The 15,552-nt window shown below is 39.9% G+C and overlaps 1 protein-coding gene across 2 annotated transcripts in view; it reads right to left on the reverse strand.

Annotated features, from left to right (window-relative positions):
• The window catches only part of NT5DC1 (5'-nucleotidase domain containing 1), a 107,945-nt gene extending 96,018 nt beyond the window's left edge, over positions 1–11,927 (reverse strand). Inside the window, exons 1-6 of one of the 2 annotated variants that reach the window (XM_015858636.2) lie at positions 11,758–11,924; positions 9,612–9,703; positions 7,865–7,936; positions 6,345–6,451; positions 4,681–4,760; positions 1,479–1,560 (exon numbers count right to left, since the gene is read on the reverse strand). In XM_015858636.2, the coding sequence (XP_015714122.1) occupies positions 1,479–1,560; positions 4,681–4,760; positions 6,345–6,451; positions 7,865–7,936; positions 9,612–9,703; positions 11,758–11,850 (526 nt within the window). In that variant the 5' untranslated portion in view covers positions 11,851–11,924. Of the gene's footprint in view, positions 1–1,478; positions 1,561–4,680; positions 4,761–6,344; positions 6,452–7,864; positions 7,937–9,611; positions 9,704–11,757 lie in introns of both variants that reach the window. The other variant, XM_015858637.2, reaches the window with a different exon arrangement.
• Between the last annotated feature and the right edge of the window lie 3,625 nt (positions 11,928–15,552).

Here is a 15,552-nt window from a genome sequence, read left to right on the forward strand (position 1 = left end):
AGATAAACAAGGGCATACTGACAACAAACCAAAGTGACATGCAAACACAAATTTCAAATAAATAAAATGGTCAGTCGTTCTGCTCCATCACTGACAATGGCACTAGCAAGATGCTATTTTAACTTGGGAACTTGATGTCTCCCCAGCTGACCATTTAACAAGCTTGCTTTAGAAAATTTACTTTGACTAACTGCAAACAAGTGCTACTTTTCTCTTACGGGTTAAACCTTTCACAGGGCACAGAAGCAACAGAGTTAACCCAAGCCATGGTTTTTGATTTTTAGGCCAGGCTCTGGGCTATAAAAGAGCATGGGGCTTGCTGGTGTGTAGAAAATGGGATGAAGCCAGTTTTAAGATCTCTCAGAAAGTTACATTAAGCTTGCACCAGAGGAAAAAAGTCTTTAGTGTTAGCTCGTCACAGAAGTTTAGTGACATTATTCCCATTTCACAGGAGGGACCCGAAGTTTTTACTTCAGGCTAATATCACAGGGAAGTCAAACAGGAAGAAATAATATCCAGTTCTTTCAACTTCCTGTTCATCCACGGGATCACATGATTAAATGGAAAATAAGACTACTGCAAGGCCTTTCAAAATGATGTATGACAGAGCTTAGTACTTTGAGTCGTTGAAGTACTGTGTACAATCTCTACTGTCTTTCTTCTGATTTTACAAAGGCCTAACTATCCCCATCCCATCCCAGAAAAAAACATGCTTATCAGTTAATAACTTCATATTTAACTGCTGCTGTGCACATCTCTCATAAAGTTTATAACAGAAAACTCTACGTAATAAACTAAGTGCCTGTTCTGGTAGGAGTTCAAAAGAATTAAGTCACATCACACATCTGAATGCAGATTACATACTTACATATACAAATAGGTACAATGTATACATGTATACTTAAGTGTATACACGTACACACAAGAAAACACACCTACATATGCAAAATTGATTATTTACATGATTTCAAAGATAAGGCTTTAAATTATTATTTGGAAGCATAATTTATTGTAAAATTTATTTTTTAAAATGTAGATAACTGCATGATTCATATGCAACACATAATGAATTCTAATCAAAACTAAAGGTCTAAAGAAAACTCATTTAAAAAAAAGTATGAATTATTAGTTTCCTTTCTTTTCAGAGCATTTCTGATTTCATTCATAAATACAAGAACACCGAGAAAAGAATCAAATACAGTCAAGGATGCTGACATTATTGTACAAATCAAATACTTTTCTTCTAATTCAGTGAGGTAATACATCAAAAGTGCTATTAAAAAACATCAAAACAGCTCCAGCTGAACAAAATAAAAATACCAACGATAACATGATAAATGTGTAAATAGAACAACTTAAAAGCCTGAAAAGTAAAAGCTACATTGAGTAACCTACAGTGGACTAGCAAATGTATTTGTTTTGGCAAGTGTATGCAATATTTCTGGCTACTATAGTAAGCTTTTGGTGAACCTACTTACCTTTAAAAGCTGATATTTTATAATTATGCTGGATAGCAGCCACCATGTCCTTCCAGAAGTCATATTTTTTCTGACCATCGTGCTGTAATTGTCAAAGGAATCTAGTCACTATATCAAGTATCAGCCATTTCAAGCTTTCATACTGAAACAATGGGAGGAATGCCATTAACAAATAAAAGTATTTTGAAAATGGAGTAGAGCAGTCCTAGTCAGTAGGAACCAGGACTCAGAACTCAGCAGTGAACTTTGAATAATGGCAGGCAGGTCTTTCTCCCTGCTTTTTAATTGCTCATATGTATAACTAGCCTAAAACCTTATAGCAAAGAGAGGCACTAGATAGAACAGCAACTTAATGAATGAGCTATCCTGCTGACTTCCTGGAAAAATTAATGCTTTGAGCTGCAGATATTGTACTAAATTAGCAGGCTGATGCTAACTACAGTCTGGCACTCGTATCACCTTCCACCATTGCAACTCGTAAAAGCTTTCACTATAACATTGCGGCAATGTTCTTCTGCCAACAGCTCCACCCTAAACACCACATAAAATACTTAGGGAGAAGCCAGGCTGAGCAGCACTATGCTGCATTGTGCTTTGCAGGTAGCCAAGCCCCTTCTCTGGCAGAAGGAGAGGGAAAAACAATCTTTAATGTGATCAGTCTCCCACTTTTCATAGAAAGCTGTCCAGGTGCAGAAGCACTTCTGCTGACCTCAGTTGCCCTCCCAGTGTCTCATTAAGATAGAGAAACAGCTTCTCAAACAGCTCAGAGTGCTCTGGGACTCAAACACTACAAACATTAAAAAAAAATTATCGAGTTACACACAGGTGCAATTACACATTATGGGGCAGAGAATTAGTCACTGAGCTTATAAGAAGTATCAGTTACAAAGTACAAGGCAACAATAAAGTAGATGCCAGTTTCAACACCATAGAAAGTATTTTGTAGTGTTGTTGCAGGTTTTGCACATCTACTTAAGCTTAAGTTCTGATGCAACTGTTGACAGATTTTTATGGCTTTGTCCTACGTCCTAAACCTGTCAGCCCAACTGACCGCACTAGGATCTGTATAATGACTTATTTTATAAGCAGAAAGCATTTTCTAGAGAAGGATGTATTTAGAAACTGAAAATGAATTTACAACACCTAAAGACATGCAGTTTATTTGTAACATACTACTATTTCAGGCCTACTCCGACACAGGCTTCAAGAGAAGTCTGCCCTTAATCTCACCTTCACCAAGTAGCACTAACAAGGTCTTTCATGCATGACTGACAAGCACTATTGGTAGCCTACTTATGATCCACCAGCTTTAGAGATTAAGAGCAGGAAAGATAGTGTTATTGCTTTCCCCCTTCAATCCCAAATCCATTCTTCTAGCAAACTACTGTAGAAATATATAAAAAAGACCGTCAGAGAGTAAAGGTACTGTATATGTCAGTTTAGTTAACTGCTAAGCAAGGTCATTATCCAAAGCTGTATTTATTGTTAGGGAATGCCTGTCTGGTGGTAACAGCAGTAGCCTATAATACCAGATCTGGTTCAACTGCCAGATCCACACGATTCCATGTGGCAGACTCTAGACTTATTTTTCGCTTCATTGTTTTGTTTGCTTGCTTGTTCTAAAAAAATCAGTGCAACAAGCTAACAGTTCCTCAGGAGCGTTGTTCCGAAGACAAGTGGACAGTAGTAGGAAATGTTTCATGGAAATTTTAAGGAAAAGTAGCCTTTACTAATACAAGTTGCAAGAAGAGGAAACATAAGCCTCCAATTCCCTTTAGGAGTATGACGGAATTAAAATGTGATGATTTTGATACCATATGAAAATAGTTTAACAACTGCAGCATGTGTCCAGGGCACAAGTGTCACAAAATTGCTGTAGTTCTTGTATTGAAATTGAGCCAATTTGCAATTAAGTATTCAAGAAACTGATGAAGAGGACACTTGAACACTTCTAGCAGCTCTGTGAAAAAACAGAGCACAAGTTTCTCTCTGGATAAAGACAGCACTACTTGAGGGACAGTGCCCCAGCCTATCAACTGAACATGTAATCATACTACATATGTGCTGAGCCACGTTTTAGCAACATCCGCTTTCACCTCCAGCACCAAATGACCTGCACCAAGTCTAAATTAACTGTAAAATGAAGCAATACAATACAGTTGTGACATCTGAGAGAGGATTCCAAGCCATGAATGGTCAAATAATGAGATTAATCAGGCACAAAATTAAGACTCTTATGACGTACCTGTCCTCAGTGTTTGCCAATAAGCTAGCTTTAGGTAATTCTTCATGCAGCAGTTGGACTTAAACAGCAATCGGCTCAACATGCTATTTTGGATCTAAGCCTAAAACATCAAGTTAGGTGATACTCACAGAGATTGCAGATACCCATCTCACGATTCTCAGTTCTAGTTTACAGACGAAGTACTGTATGACTTTACTACCTTCAGACAGCAGATTATATCCATACCTTGTGGGCATTAAGCTATTTTACTCAATGAGAAAAGCCCTTTTCCACAGCTACCTTCAAATTTAAGTTTCAACTCTTTTTTGACTCAACTGAATCAAATGATATCAAATATCAAAGACAGGACCTAAGCTATACTGCATATCTAAGATGCACTGGAAGGTTAGAGCAATTCCATTTTCCACCTTGAAATTTAACTTAATTCTTAGAGAAAGAAAAAAAAAAAAAAACAAACTGGAAAACCACAGTATTGTGTAGATTTATTTGCAGATATGCACACATATTATCACACTTATTACACAAAACATATTTAAGAAGAAAGTCTGGAATTAAGCTTTCAACTATTCAAATTTTCTTGCAAAAGAGTAAATCATGTTATCCTTTGGATTTAATTCAAGTAACATCGTGTACGATTAAAGATTTTTGAGAAGAGCATTCTCCATATCACAGGATAAACTTATGAGAAAATAACTCATTTGTTCTTATCCTAGCTATTTGTGCCCTCTGGTGGAAGTACATTTACTCTGACCATGCCAAGTAAGTCACAAGTAACTTGGGAGACGACTTTAAAACACTGATAAGCCTCACATGAAAAATTCCAAACAAGAAAGAAGAGCTAAAGACCTTAACTCCATTGAATGTATTACTTGTGTGCATTATTAAATGAATACAGCAAGTGAAGCAGGGAAGGAGAAAGATAATGGAACAATTAATTTCAAAAAGTCCAGTTCTCACCTGATCTAAACTGTCCACAACTCTAGCACACAGGAGGGCTCCTGGTAGATCAAAATAATTATCATACAGATAGTATTTAGCTGAAAAAAAAGAAAGAAAACCAACTCTAGTTTTTAAATACATATTGTAAGGTTTAATCACAAATAAACAGTACATTTAAATAGCATTACAAGCTGTTACTTGAATGCTATGATAACAAGCATTACCTGTTTCCCAACTTAATAATGCATTTGTTAGCCTTTATTTCTACTTCTGATTCTCATAATTTGCAGTTGATAATGGTTACCTTACAAGAGTTTTTAGGAAACATTTTAAGATTCCAAAAGTTATGGTGAAAGAGATGGAAGTGAACAAAGAGTCTTAAAAGTCAAGGCAGTGTTGCTCAACCCTTCCAAAATACCAATTTCCCCAACAGTAAGAAATACTGTGAGTTTGAGAAGTTGTTTCAGAAACATTTGACAGGTCTTACATAGAATAACATAATCATTAAGGTTGGAAAAGACCACTAAGATCATCTAGTCCAACCATCAATTCATCATACATGCTGTTAGGAAAGAGATCAACTCTTACTGACTACAGCCCTTCTTAAATAACTTCTGAATTTGGGGTATTAATGGGAATTTAAAGCATTTGGCAATTTTCATACTTGTTTCCCCCTCTCCTCTGTGCTACTGAGAATTGAGGTATATTCCCCTTGCTAAGTATTTCCTTTTGATTATGCTGACCTAGTCTGTTATACTACCACTTCACTTCAATGATAACAGAGTGGTTTTATTTTGAAAATGCCACGACAATACAATTTGTCATAAAGTGAAAGACAATGTAAGAAATGTCAAATGACATGTCAAGGTGATGTTTTTGCTGTATTAATGATCTCATCTATGCTATCTCTTACATATATGACATAAGTCAGCAAAACAAGGATTAATATTCATAAGAGAGACAAACAATGAATGCAAAAGGTTTCTTTTGTACATATAACTGATGTACTTTTCCACCCAGTTGCAAAAGATTACCCATAGTTTAGCAGGTGACAAAAGAATTTATGACAGCAAGACAGCAAAGAACATATCTCTATTACATAGGACAATGCAAGTAACAGCGAGTATTTTACCTTTATGTGCATCACTCACAATTACTAATCTTAAAGAAAAACTGAAAGTACAAGGCAGCTAGTAAAAGTGGAAACCTAATTACAACGCCTTCACAACATGACTACCACCTTAAAAGTAAACAGCTACCACCACAAGATGAGCAGTTGTGTTTCCACACCTGCTCTTCCAGACGAGCTTCTGGTAAATCACTGACAGCAACATGTCAACAATTAAGAACTTGATTTTTTTTTAAATTATTTTTAAATGAGATTGAGACTATCAGCATAAGTACTTCAACAAGAAACAATGTGCCCATCCCTATAACCAAAGCAGGCCTACACTGTTAGCTTGTTCATTGCTTGCCTTATAATTGGTGATTTACATTTAAGTATTAGAAGTTAAAAATATAAAAACAATCTTTGCCCCAAATGTTCACATATTTCAGTAATTCTTATCTTGAGTATTTTTTTAAATTATTATTTAAATAAATGTAGGATGAACTAACACTACGATAAACACTGAAGGGGCCAATGCAATTTCACAGACCAGGACATTCTGAGGTATAGCTACCTGAGCGGGAAAGCATTCCACTGACTGAACTAAAATGCTTCCATTCCCTCCTTCCATAAATCTCCAGGATCTCTTCAGATGTCATACTCCTAGTGCCATGACTTGCCCTATTTGATGCATTACAGAGAGAAAAACAAAAGGTTAAAAACATTCAGACTAGATCTAGGATACAATAATGAACTGCAATTGAATACTGAAGTGCATGCAAGTTTATCTTCACTTTAGTTACCAATTTGAAGTTTGCTAGGGCCTAAGCTTTTATCTTATACAATATAGTCCCCAGTATAAGTTCTAGTTCACAAAGGTCTGGTTGGCTGAGGGCATGGATACTGTGCCTCACCTCCTAACACAATCACTCTGTGTTGCTCGAATGTTCTCAATTGTATGAGGACATTATACTTGAACTATCAATATACACTGCACAATAAAACACAGAGCAGAAAGCCTATACACTGTTCTGAAGCCTGGTAACATTCACAGAATGCAGGGCAGGACTGTGATAAAATTCTAGTTTGAGACCTCAAAGCAGTTACGTAATACAGCAATAGGTACAAGCCTTTTCAGGAATTAAAAATCCACTAACTTGACCATCAAACTGTGTCCCTAAAGAACATACATAACCCAGCTTTGAAGGAAATGCAGGAAATGCCTGGATAACTAATCCTGTAACGCTCCTCCCTTTACATTAATATATCCTCTTGTCTTGAATTCTAAATGTAGCTCTTTGAAATTCATGGTATTAACTGAATTTCTGAGTGCATAATAAAGACTCACAAATATTTCTTTCCTTATTTGATAGAATCATAGAACAATTTGTTTTGGAAGGGACCTTTAGAGATCACTTAGTTCTTCCTGTCCTGCTAAGGACACCTTCCAGCAATTCAATAAGATCTAATTTCCCTTAACATCTTCAATCTCACGAAGAAAGAAGAAGGAAGGATGAAGTAAAGCTGTACTAAAATTATGACTCAAGGGAAAATTTAACTTTTAAGAGGAAAAAAAAAAAATAAAAAGACAGTCTTCTCCAAGTGAGCATGTCAGTTTCTGTGTTTACCTCGGGCTATTTAAGCTATATGTAGCAAATCTGAAAGAATTCTGAATAAGTATGGTACAAAGACAATTGCTCTGTCATTAACATTAGTCATTAGCACTGATTGACTGAAGTTACTCAGAATTCAAAGAAAAACCTTACCCTGGATCTTAGCAGAATTGGACAGAGTACATTGGTAGCCACTGAAAAAAGTGAATTTAGTTTCAAGATCAGTATGCACTCAATCTGAGATGTTTATCAAAAATTATATATTCTTCCTAGCAGCTAATATGGAAATATTATGAAAATACTAGGTCTATAACATTAAGAGATACTGAACACTTAGTTTACCCAAGAGTATTTAAATTTTTACATAAACGAATATATACTGAAACTAGTATTTTAGATGTTTAATATAACTGAGGTGACTTTCAAAAAGAGGTAAGATGTTCATGTTTGTTTAACAATAAACACACGTAGTCAGTATTACCTCAAAACTGTTCCATCTTCTGCAAGCTTCAGGAAGTTTCCATCTTCAAGGTCCCATGCCAAGCCTTTACAACTAAAAATAATTGTTGTTTTGTTTTTGTTTTTTTTTTTAAGGAAGAAACAAGAATAACGTTTTCAGAAGAACGCCTCTTTGCATCAGAATAGTGATATGCAGTTACAGAAGCTCTATAATAATCCTACTTAAAAGCAACAAATCACAGCCCCTCAAGCACTCCCATGTTTGAAAGTAACGTATGCAAATACATATCATTACAGCGAGGGCTGGATTTCACTTACATAGCAAATTCCTACTAAATAAATCCAGTTCCATTGTTCTGTGAGTTCAGTGTGATTATTCATATAGATAGGGTTGGAGGATTAAGGCCTGAACATATACAACTAAGAAATGTTATGTTTAAACCACTACTTCTATTGAAGAAAATTAAATATACATTTTGACTGGACCTCCCCTACTTACTACTGCAACAGTAACACCAGTATTAAGGAAGAGATAGAATATCATTCTCAATGAGACAACAGAATATCTAAAGAGTGTGCGAAGCAGAGGCATTGCCAGGCTTGTCTGCGCTCACAGGGTGAGGGGTACACTGAATGGGACAGATGTGCCATAGCAGTTTCCTAACTCACCTAGTAAATTCACACACTTCAGAAAAATGCACTCACATTAACCTAAGTTATTTGAAAAATGAGATTAGAGTTCAGTACCTAGAATAATACTGGAAAAGATAAAAAAAAAGTAATGCTTCCTTCATTCCGTGTTACATGGCACCCAAAGGAAAGACAGTGCTATGAACACAGCAAGTAGACTATCCTTTCACACATGACACCTGGGTGATTAGCATCAGTGTGATGCTATCAGCACTATGGGCTTGCAGATCCTCTCTAAGAAATAGCTTCAGGATGGAACCAAGGAGGATATATCTAGATGTCAACTAGATTTCATGCCTCAGAGACCTCAAAATATGAGAAATACAGATACCCTGATTATGACATGAGATTTGCAATCAGATATGTTTGGAAACTCAGAAGTCAAATACTGAACTGTAGAAACAACTTGAAAACAAAACACCTGTGCTTCTCCTAAGGAAAAACAAAACCAAAACAAACAGTGATAACCTGACCTTCAAGTCTCCACACTCTTGCCATAGATAATAACTTATAAAAGTTGGAACATCAGTGATTCACGTTGAAGTTCTACCTCAGATACTACTGAATTCAGACCAGAAACTTGCATTTTAGTTTCTTACATTACAGCCTTGTGCCTAAAGCATCACTCAAGGGCTACTTTTTGGTATGTCACCTTTCCTCAGCTCCTGAGAAGTCTTTTGGGATTATTCTGCCTTAAATAAACAAAAACACATCTGTAAAGAGAAACATGGAGATATGACTACATTCTGATGGTTACTGTATTTACCAGTTGAGTGAAAGCTAGAAGAAAAAGGAGGTGCATCTCAGCAAGTTAAACCACAAAGTTTCTGGGGAGTTCATAGAAAGCACAAAGCAAGCTTGAATATTCAGTTGTCTCTTCAAAACATCATATTAGAAGTATTTCATGAGAAGTACTTGTAGTTTTAAATACTTGTTGGAAAAAATATGAAATTACCTATTTGGTTTGACAGTCTTAACGATCATCTAAGAAGCTGCTTTCCAAGCTTCGTAAAAGTATGCTACAAAAAGTATAAAGGAAGATATATGAAGAAAGCTTATGTTATTTTCAAGATACTTACCAAAAGTCTAAGCTTTCTGGATTTAGAGTCAGCAAGTCCTTGTCGTAACCCTTCTCCGTTACCAGATACTGAGCAAAACTATCATATATTAACTATAAATGGGGAAAAATAATAAAAATTAAAAAGACATTAATTACACTGCTTAAGGTATCTAAAGATACTGCTTTCCCTGGGAAGATGTGAACTTTAGTGCCACCTAAGAAGAGGCAAACAGGATGCCTGGAGGCCCTGCCCCCACAGCGTTTTCCCAGCAGTGCCTGAGTTATTTCTGGTAGGCTGGAAAACAGTTCAAGATGCTCACACAATAGTTCCGGGGCAATTTTTGTAGCAGTCAAGTGTATAGCGTTCTACCTTACTGCCCTAGGGCTTCAAGACTGCTGGGAAACAAAGATGGTAAGCACCAAAGGCCAGTCACTATGTCCCCCTTCCAAGTCTTTATTTATTTATTTATTTTATTTGATGTCATGATTACCCTGATTCAACACATAGCATCTAAACCAATCAACAACTGTAGAGAGCGAACATAGAATCATTGAATCAGAGAATGGCTTGGGTTGGAAGGGTCCTCAAGGATCACAAGCTCCAACCCTCCTGCAGCAGGCAAATTCATCAACCTCCATATCCAGTACTAGACTAGCCTGTCCAGGGTCCCAACCAACCAGACTTGAACATCTCCAAGGACGGGGAATCCACAACCTCTCTGAGCAGCCTGTTCCAGCACCTCAACACTCTCACAGTAAAGGACTTCCTCCTGATATCCATCCTAATTCTTCCCTCCCTCAACTTAAAATCATTTCCCCTTGTCCTGCCATTATCTGCCCTTGTAAAGAGTTGACTCCTCTCCTGTTTGTAGGCTTACTTTAGGTACTGGAGGGCTGCAATGAGGCCACCCTGCAGCCTTCCCTTCTCCAGGTTGAAGAAGCCCAGCTCCCTCAGCCTGTCTTCATAAGGGAGGTGCTCCAGCCCCCTGATCATCTTCACGGCCTTCCTCTGGACCCTTTGTAACAGTCCCTGCCTTTTTTGAATTGGGGGAACCAGAACTGGATGCAGAACATTTTAAACATCCCTGATAAAACATATTCTGAAGAAAACAGCAACTACTACATAAATGATACATAGGGCCAGAAATAATACTGTTAAAGCCTGGTACAACATTCAGCCAGTTCTTACTGTAACATGCTAGTGAAGATGCACAAGTAAATCTGTGCAGACGATGACAGATCCCTTTTTCTCAGAGATCCCTGTTAAAGCTGTTCTCCCAAAGCTGCTCTTGGAATGGCTATGAATAGTGAGAAAGACAAACATAAAGAACTGTAACTTCTGGTGCTCATGCCAGCACTTTAAGGTGCTTTATTGATCATCAGTAAGGATGCGTACAAAGGGCACATGACAATCAGCCTCTGTCTCGTGAGAAGAGCAAACAAAATGTAAGAAGTACTTTTCCATAAGAAATATACCTCCCTGCAAGAAATCAAACACCACTTTAGAAAGCAATGGTTTTACAGAGCAAGGTGCACTGCTACAGTTACTATAAAAACAGTTACTTCTGTATCACATTGAGGAACATCCATGGGGCATGGGACAGCCGTGCAGCGTTCTGACATCAACAGAGGGGAGACTCGCCGATGGATCAACCGAAACTGAAAGGGGCCTGGCAGAAAGGAAGCGCTGAGGCAGAAGGTGCAGCGCATGCCAGTAGGGTCTGGCTCTGACGGACAGCAACGCTGAGGCAGAGATGCTAAATGCCCTTACGCTCACCATTCTGAACGCGACAAAGTTTGCCACGATCCCCTACAGAAAGCGCTATGCACTTCTAACCGCCCGCACCACCTCGCGATCCGACGGTGGGAACTCTGCCTTTCCAAGCACCACTCCAGGCAGGAGAACACTCCGGAGGCGCCGTTTCCAAGGCAAAGACACGGCACTGCTCCCCGCTCGGGCTGAGGCCTGCCGAGGGGGCGGGCAAAGAGACGGGCTCCGCTTCTACCCTCTGCTCCCGTTACCCGATGGCTCTCCGTCCCTCTATGAGGCTCCCCCCGCACTCCGGACCCCGCCGGCTCCGCACACCCCCACTCGCCCTTCCCCTCGAGCGGCCGGGACGGAGCGGACAACCCCGGCTCCGCGGCCGCGCCGTGCCCGCACTCACCGTCGCGCTCTGCGGAAGATGGTAACGGCACAGCGTGTGATCCAGGTCGAAGCCCATCACATCGCAGTCGGCAAGAGAGAAGTACGGCTGCATGGCCGTGCCGCCACCGCGGGAGGCGGGCGGAGGAGGAAGAGAAAGAGGAAGGCGTGCGGGCGGTGCTTCCTGCGGCGCGGGACGGCGCGGTCGCAGCCCCTCCGCCCCGCCCCGACTCCGCCCCACCGCTCCGCGGCCGCCCTCACCTGCGTGGGGTCCGGCCCACAGCAACAGAACGGCGGCTGAGAGGTGGAGGATGGTTGTGCGGGTTCGCGTTCAATTCTTTGGTGAAGAAAAGCCTTTCTCGCCGAGACTTCGTGCGGCTGGGAAAGGTGCGGGTCCCGCTGAGTTCTGAAGGTAGCGGCGGGTGATGGAGGGCTTCATATAGAGTGAGCGTCCCGAGGGCGCTTCGCTGGGAGTAACAGGATGCTGCATTTGGAGAAAAACAAAACAGATGAGAGCTGCATTGAATTAATTCTGTTTTCTGTGGTTGAACCTGAATGTACTGCCTGTTTGAAAGGCTTGGGATGCTTACATAGCTGCTCTTGAGCACTTGTGTGCAGGTCTTCATTCCTCTCTAGAATTAACTTCGCTGTTTAGATACAGTGATGTCATCAGAACACGAGGATGCTATTAGTATGCTAATGCTAACAGTATGGTGGCATCGAGAAAGACATGGACTGTGTGATATTACCTGCTATTGCAGCTTCATTCAGAGGAATTCAGAATGTCCCACAAACATTAACATCCATTCTACTGCGGTTAAATGTATGTATGTTCACCATATATTACAATTCCTCCCTATATTGTGTATATACAGTTCTGTATATATACATTGGTTGCTCCGAAAGTAGTGCCTCCTATTTATTTCCATGGAAACTACAACACAAAGAGCACAATAACACTATTTGATAGAGCAAATTATCAACTACAAAATGCTGGTTTTATACAGAGGCAAACACCATTTCAGCAGCGTTGAACAAAATCCTGCATGCCACACTCATAAAAATCTGCACCAGAAGAGGTGACCTGCTCTCACCGCTACTGAACTGCATCACCCAGTGCATTGCTGTGCTCACATATGCTGCTTGATCTCCATACAGAGTCAGCAAGCTTCAATGAATATTGCCATTCTGTCAGACTGTCCCTCTGCTGCCATCTGTCACAGAGAAACAAAATGTAAAAGAACATTCGTGGGAAGTTTCAACATCTACTGCCATACCACCAACATCCACCTCTGACACTGTGGACCAACATCATAAAATAGGCAGCATTGCTTTCAGGGCAGCTCTTTTACATAATTACACAAGAATATATTTCAGATATAAATGCTTAAATATGTGTGTGTGCCTGTGTGTGTTCCAAATTAACTGGTGTGAAATATGAGCATGTAGAAAGTGAGATTCCTCCAGGATCTTGCATGCAACAGTGGTCACAGCCATCAAGATGAGGGAACTCTACGCAAGAGATCATTTTTCTTCCCATTCACTTTAGGAAACATGGAGGAAATTCCTGCCCCACTGAAGTCAATGGTGACAAATTTCTATTGACTTCAGTAGATTCAAGTATTTATTACTAATATTAACTCTATCTGACTTGAAAATTGTAGCAATACATCCCCCTTTGGGAATTCTCCTGTTTCCAGAAGGTGGTTTGTTTCTGTTTTTGTTTTCCCAAGAGGCCTCATGCAGCTTACTAAATTTTGTTTAGATCATAGTATTTAAAATTTATAGCATTGCTTTCCATGTATGTTAAACCTTTTATGTTTATGTAAGCTCACTACAAAACCAATTTAGCATGCTATAGTATTGGAACAGCTGGAGTGATCACTGTACTCGCCATCAAAAGCAATCATGAACATCTAGATTTTGTGAGTACTGCACAATAATAGTAGCAGTAATGAGGAGCTATCTCACAATTTACAGCACAAAAGCACTTTAATTTTAAGTGAATTTCAGTCATTTAAGCAGTGGAGCAACTCATCAAGTTAAATTTCAGGTATATGAGGCTGAAGGTTAAATTAGAACTGTGGCAATAGAAAATATAGAAAATGTTGATTAAGAGGATAGGTTTTCATTTCTGGGGAAAAAAAAAAAAAAAAAGAAAAGAAAAAAAAAAAGAAGAAGATAAATCAAAGAATATCACCTTCATCTTCAGTATCTCAGCACCAGCCTGACAACAGGAAGCTCCTAACAGTTTACTTTAACCAGCAACCCCAAGGTTTGTTTCTTTCTCTTTTGCCTTAAATTTGTCTCACAATTTCTTGCTTTCAAATGAGTCCTTCAGATGTCCTGACAGCCCACACTAGCACCTTTTTCAGAATTATGCTGTGTTTGATTGAAATCCCCCATCATATTTGAGCCATCTTAATGTCAACAGCATCCTTTTAAATTATTTTTTTCAGCTCAGTGCTTAGTCCGATGGTACCATGGCCAGATCAGGGGTGCCCACATAACTGTTCCAGTGCATCACTGCCCTCACTGTAAAAGACTTTTTTTTAATATCCAACCTAAATCTACCCTCTTTAAGCTTGAAGCCATTTCCCCTTGTTCTACTGCCACAGGCCCTGCTTAAGAATCTGTCCCCTTCTTTCCTGTCATTCCCCTGTAGCAATTGAAAAGCTGCTATCAGGTCACCTCAGAGCCTTCTCTTTTCCAGGCTAAACAGCCCCAGCTCTTTCAGCCTGTCCTTGTAGGAGAGGTGTTCCACCCCTTGGATCAGTGGTTGTGGAACTTCCTTCAGTGGAGATATTCAAGACTCATCTGGACACCTATCTGTACAACTCATTGTAGGGATCCTGCTTTAGTAGGGTGTTTGGATTCAATGATCTTTTGAGGTCCCTTCCAAACCCTAAAATTCTGTGATTCTGTGACTTTGCCTTTCTTTGTGCCTCCCCCTACTTTCAGCACAGGACAGGCTCCCACCGCTTTGTATGTTCAGAGAGCAGGGGCAATAATATGTTTCCAGACAAGAGGATTGAGTGTACCCTCAATAAGGTTGCAGATAACACTAAGTTGGGAGGAAATGTTGATCTGCCTGAGGGTAGGAAGGCCCTACAGAGGGATCTGGACAGGCTGAATAGCTGGGCTGAGGCCAGTGGGATGAAGTTCAACAAGACCAGGTGTTGGGTCCTACACTTGGTTTACAAGAATTCGAGAAAATACTACAGGCTTGGGGCAAAGGGGCTGGAAAGCTGCATGAAAGAAAGGATCTTGGTGTATTAGTCAACAGCAAGCTGACCATGAGCCTTCAGTGTGCCTAAGTGGCCAAGATTGCCAACAGCAACCTGGCTTGTATCAGAAATGGTACAGCCAGCAGGAGCAGGAGGGTCATCATCCCTCTGTACTCAGCTCTGTTGAGCCTGCCAGCTTGAGTACTGTATTCAGTTTTGAGTTCTACACAACAAAAAAGACATCGAGGCCCTGAAATCTGTCCAGAGAAGGGCAACAAAGCTGGTAGGGGTCTGAAGCACAAATCTTACAAGGAGCAGATGAGGGAACTGGGATTGTTTAGCCCAGAGAAGAGGATGTTCTGGGGAGACCTTATTGCTCTCTACAGCTACCTGAAAGGAGGCTGTAGCGAGGTGGGGATCAGCCTCTTCTCCCACATAACAGTGATAGGACAACAGGGAATGGCCTTAAAGCTCAGGCTGGATATTATGAATTATTATTATTATTATTATTATTATTTTTCACAGGAAGAGTGGTGAGGCACTGTCGCAGGCTGCCCAGGGAGGTGGTGGAGTCACTATCCCTGGACATG

Source organism: Coturnix japonica, chromosome 3 (genome assembly GCF_001577835.2).
Source record: "Coturnix japonica isolate 7356 chromosome 3, Coturnix japonica 2.1, whole genome shotgun sequence".
NCBI classification, from domain to species: domain Eukaryota; kingdom Metazoa; phylum Chordata; class Aves; order Galliformes; family Phasianidae; genus Coturnix; species Coturnix japonica.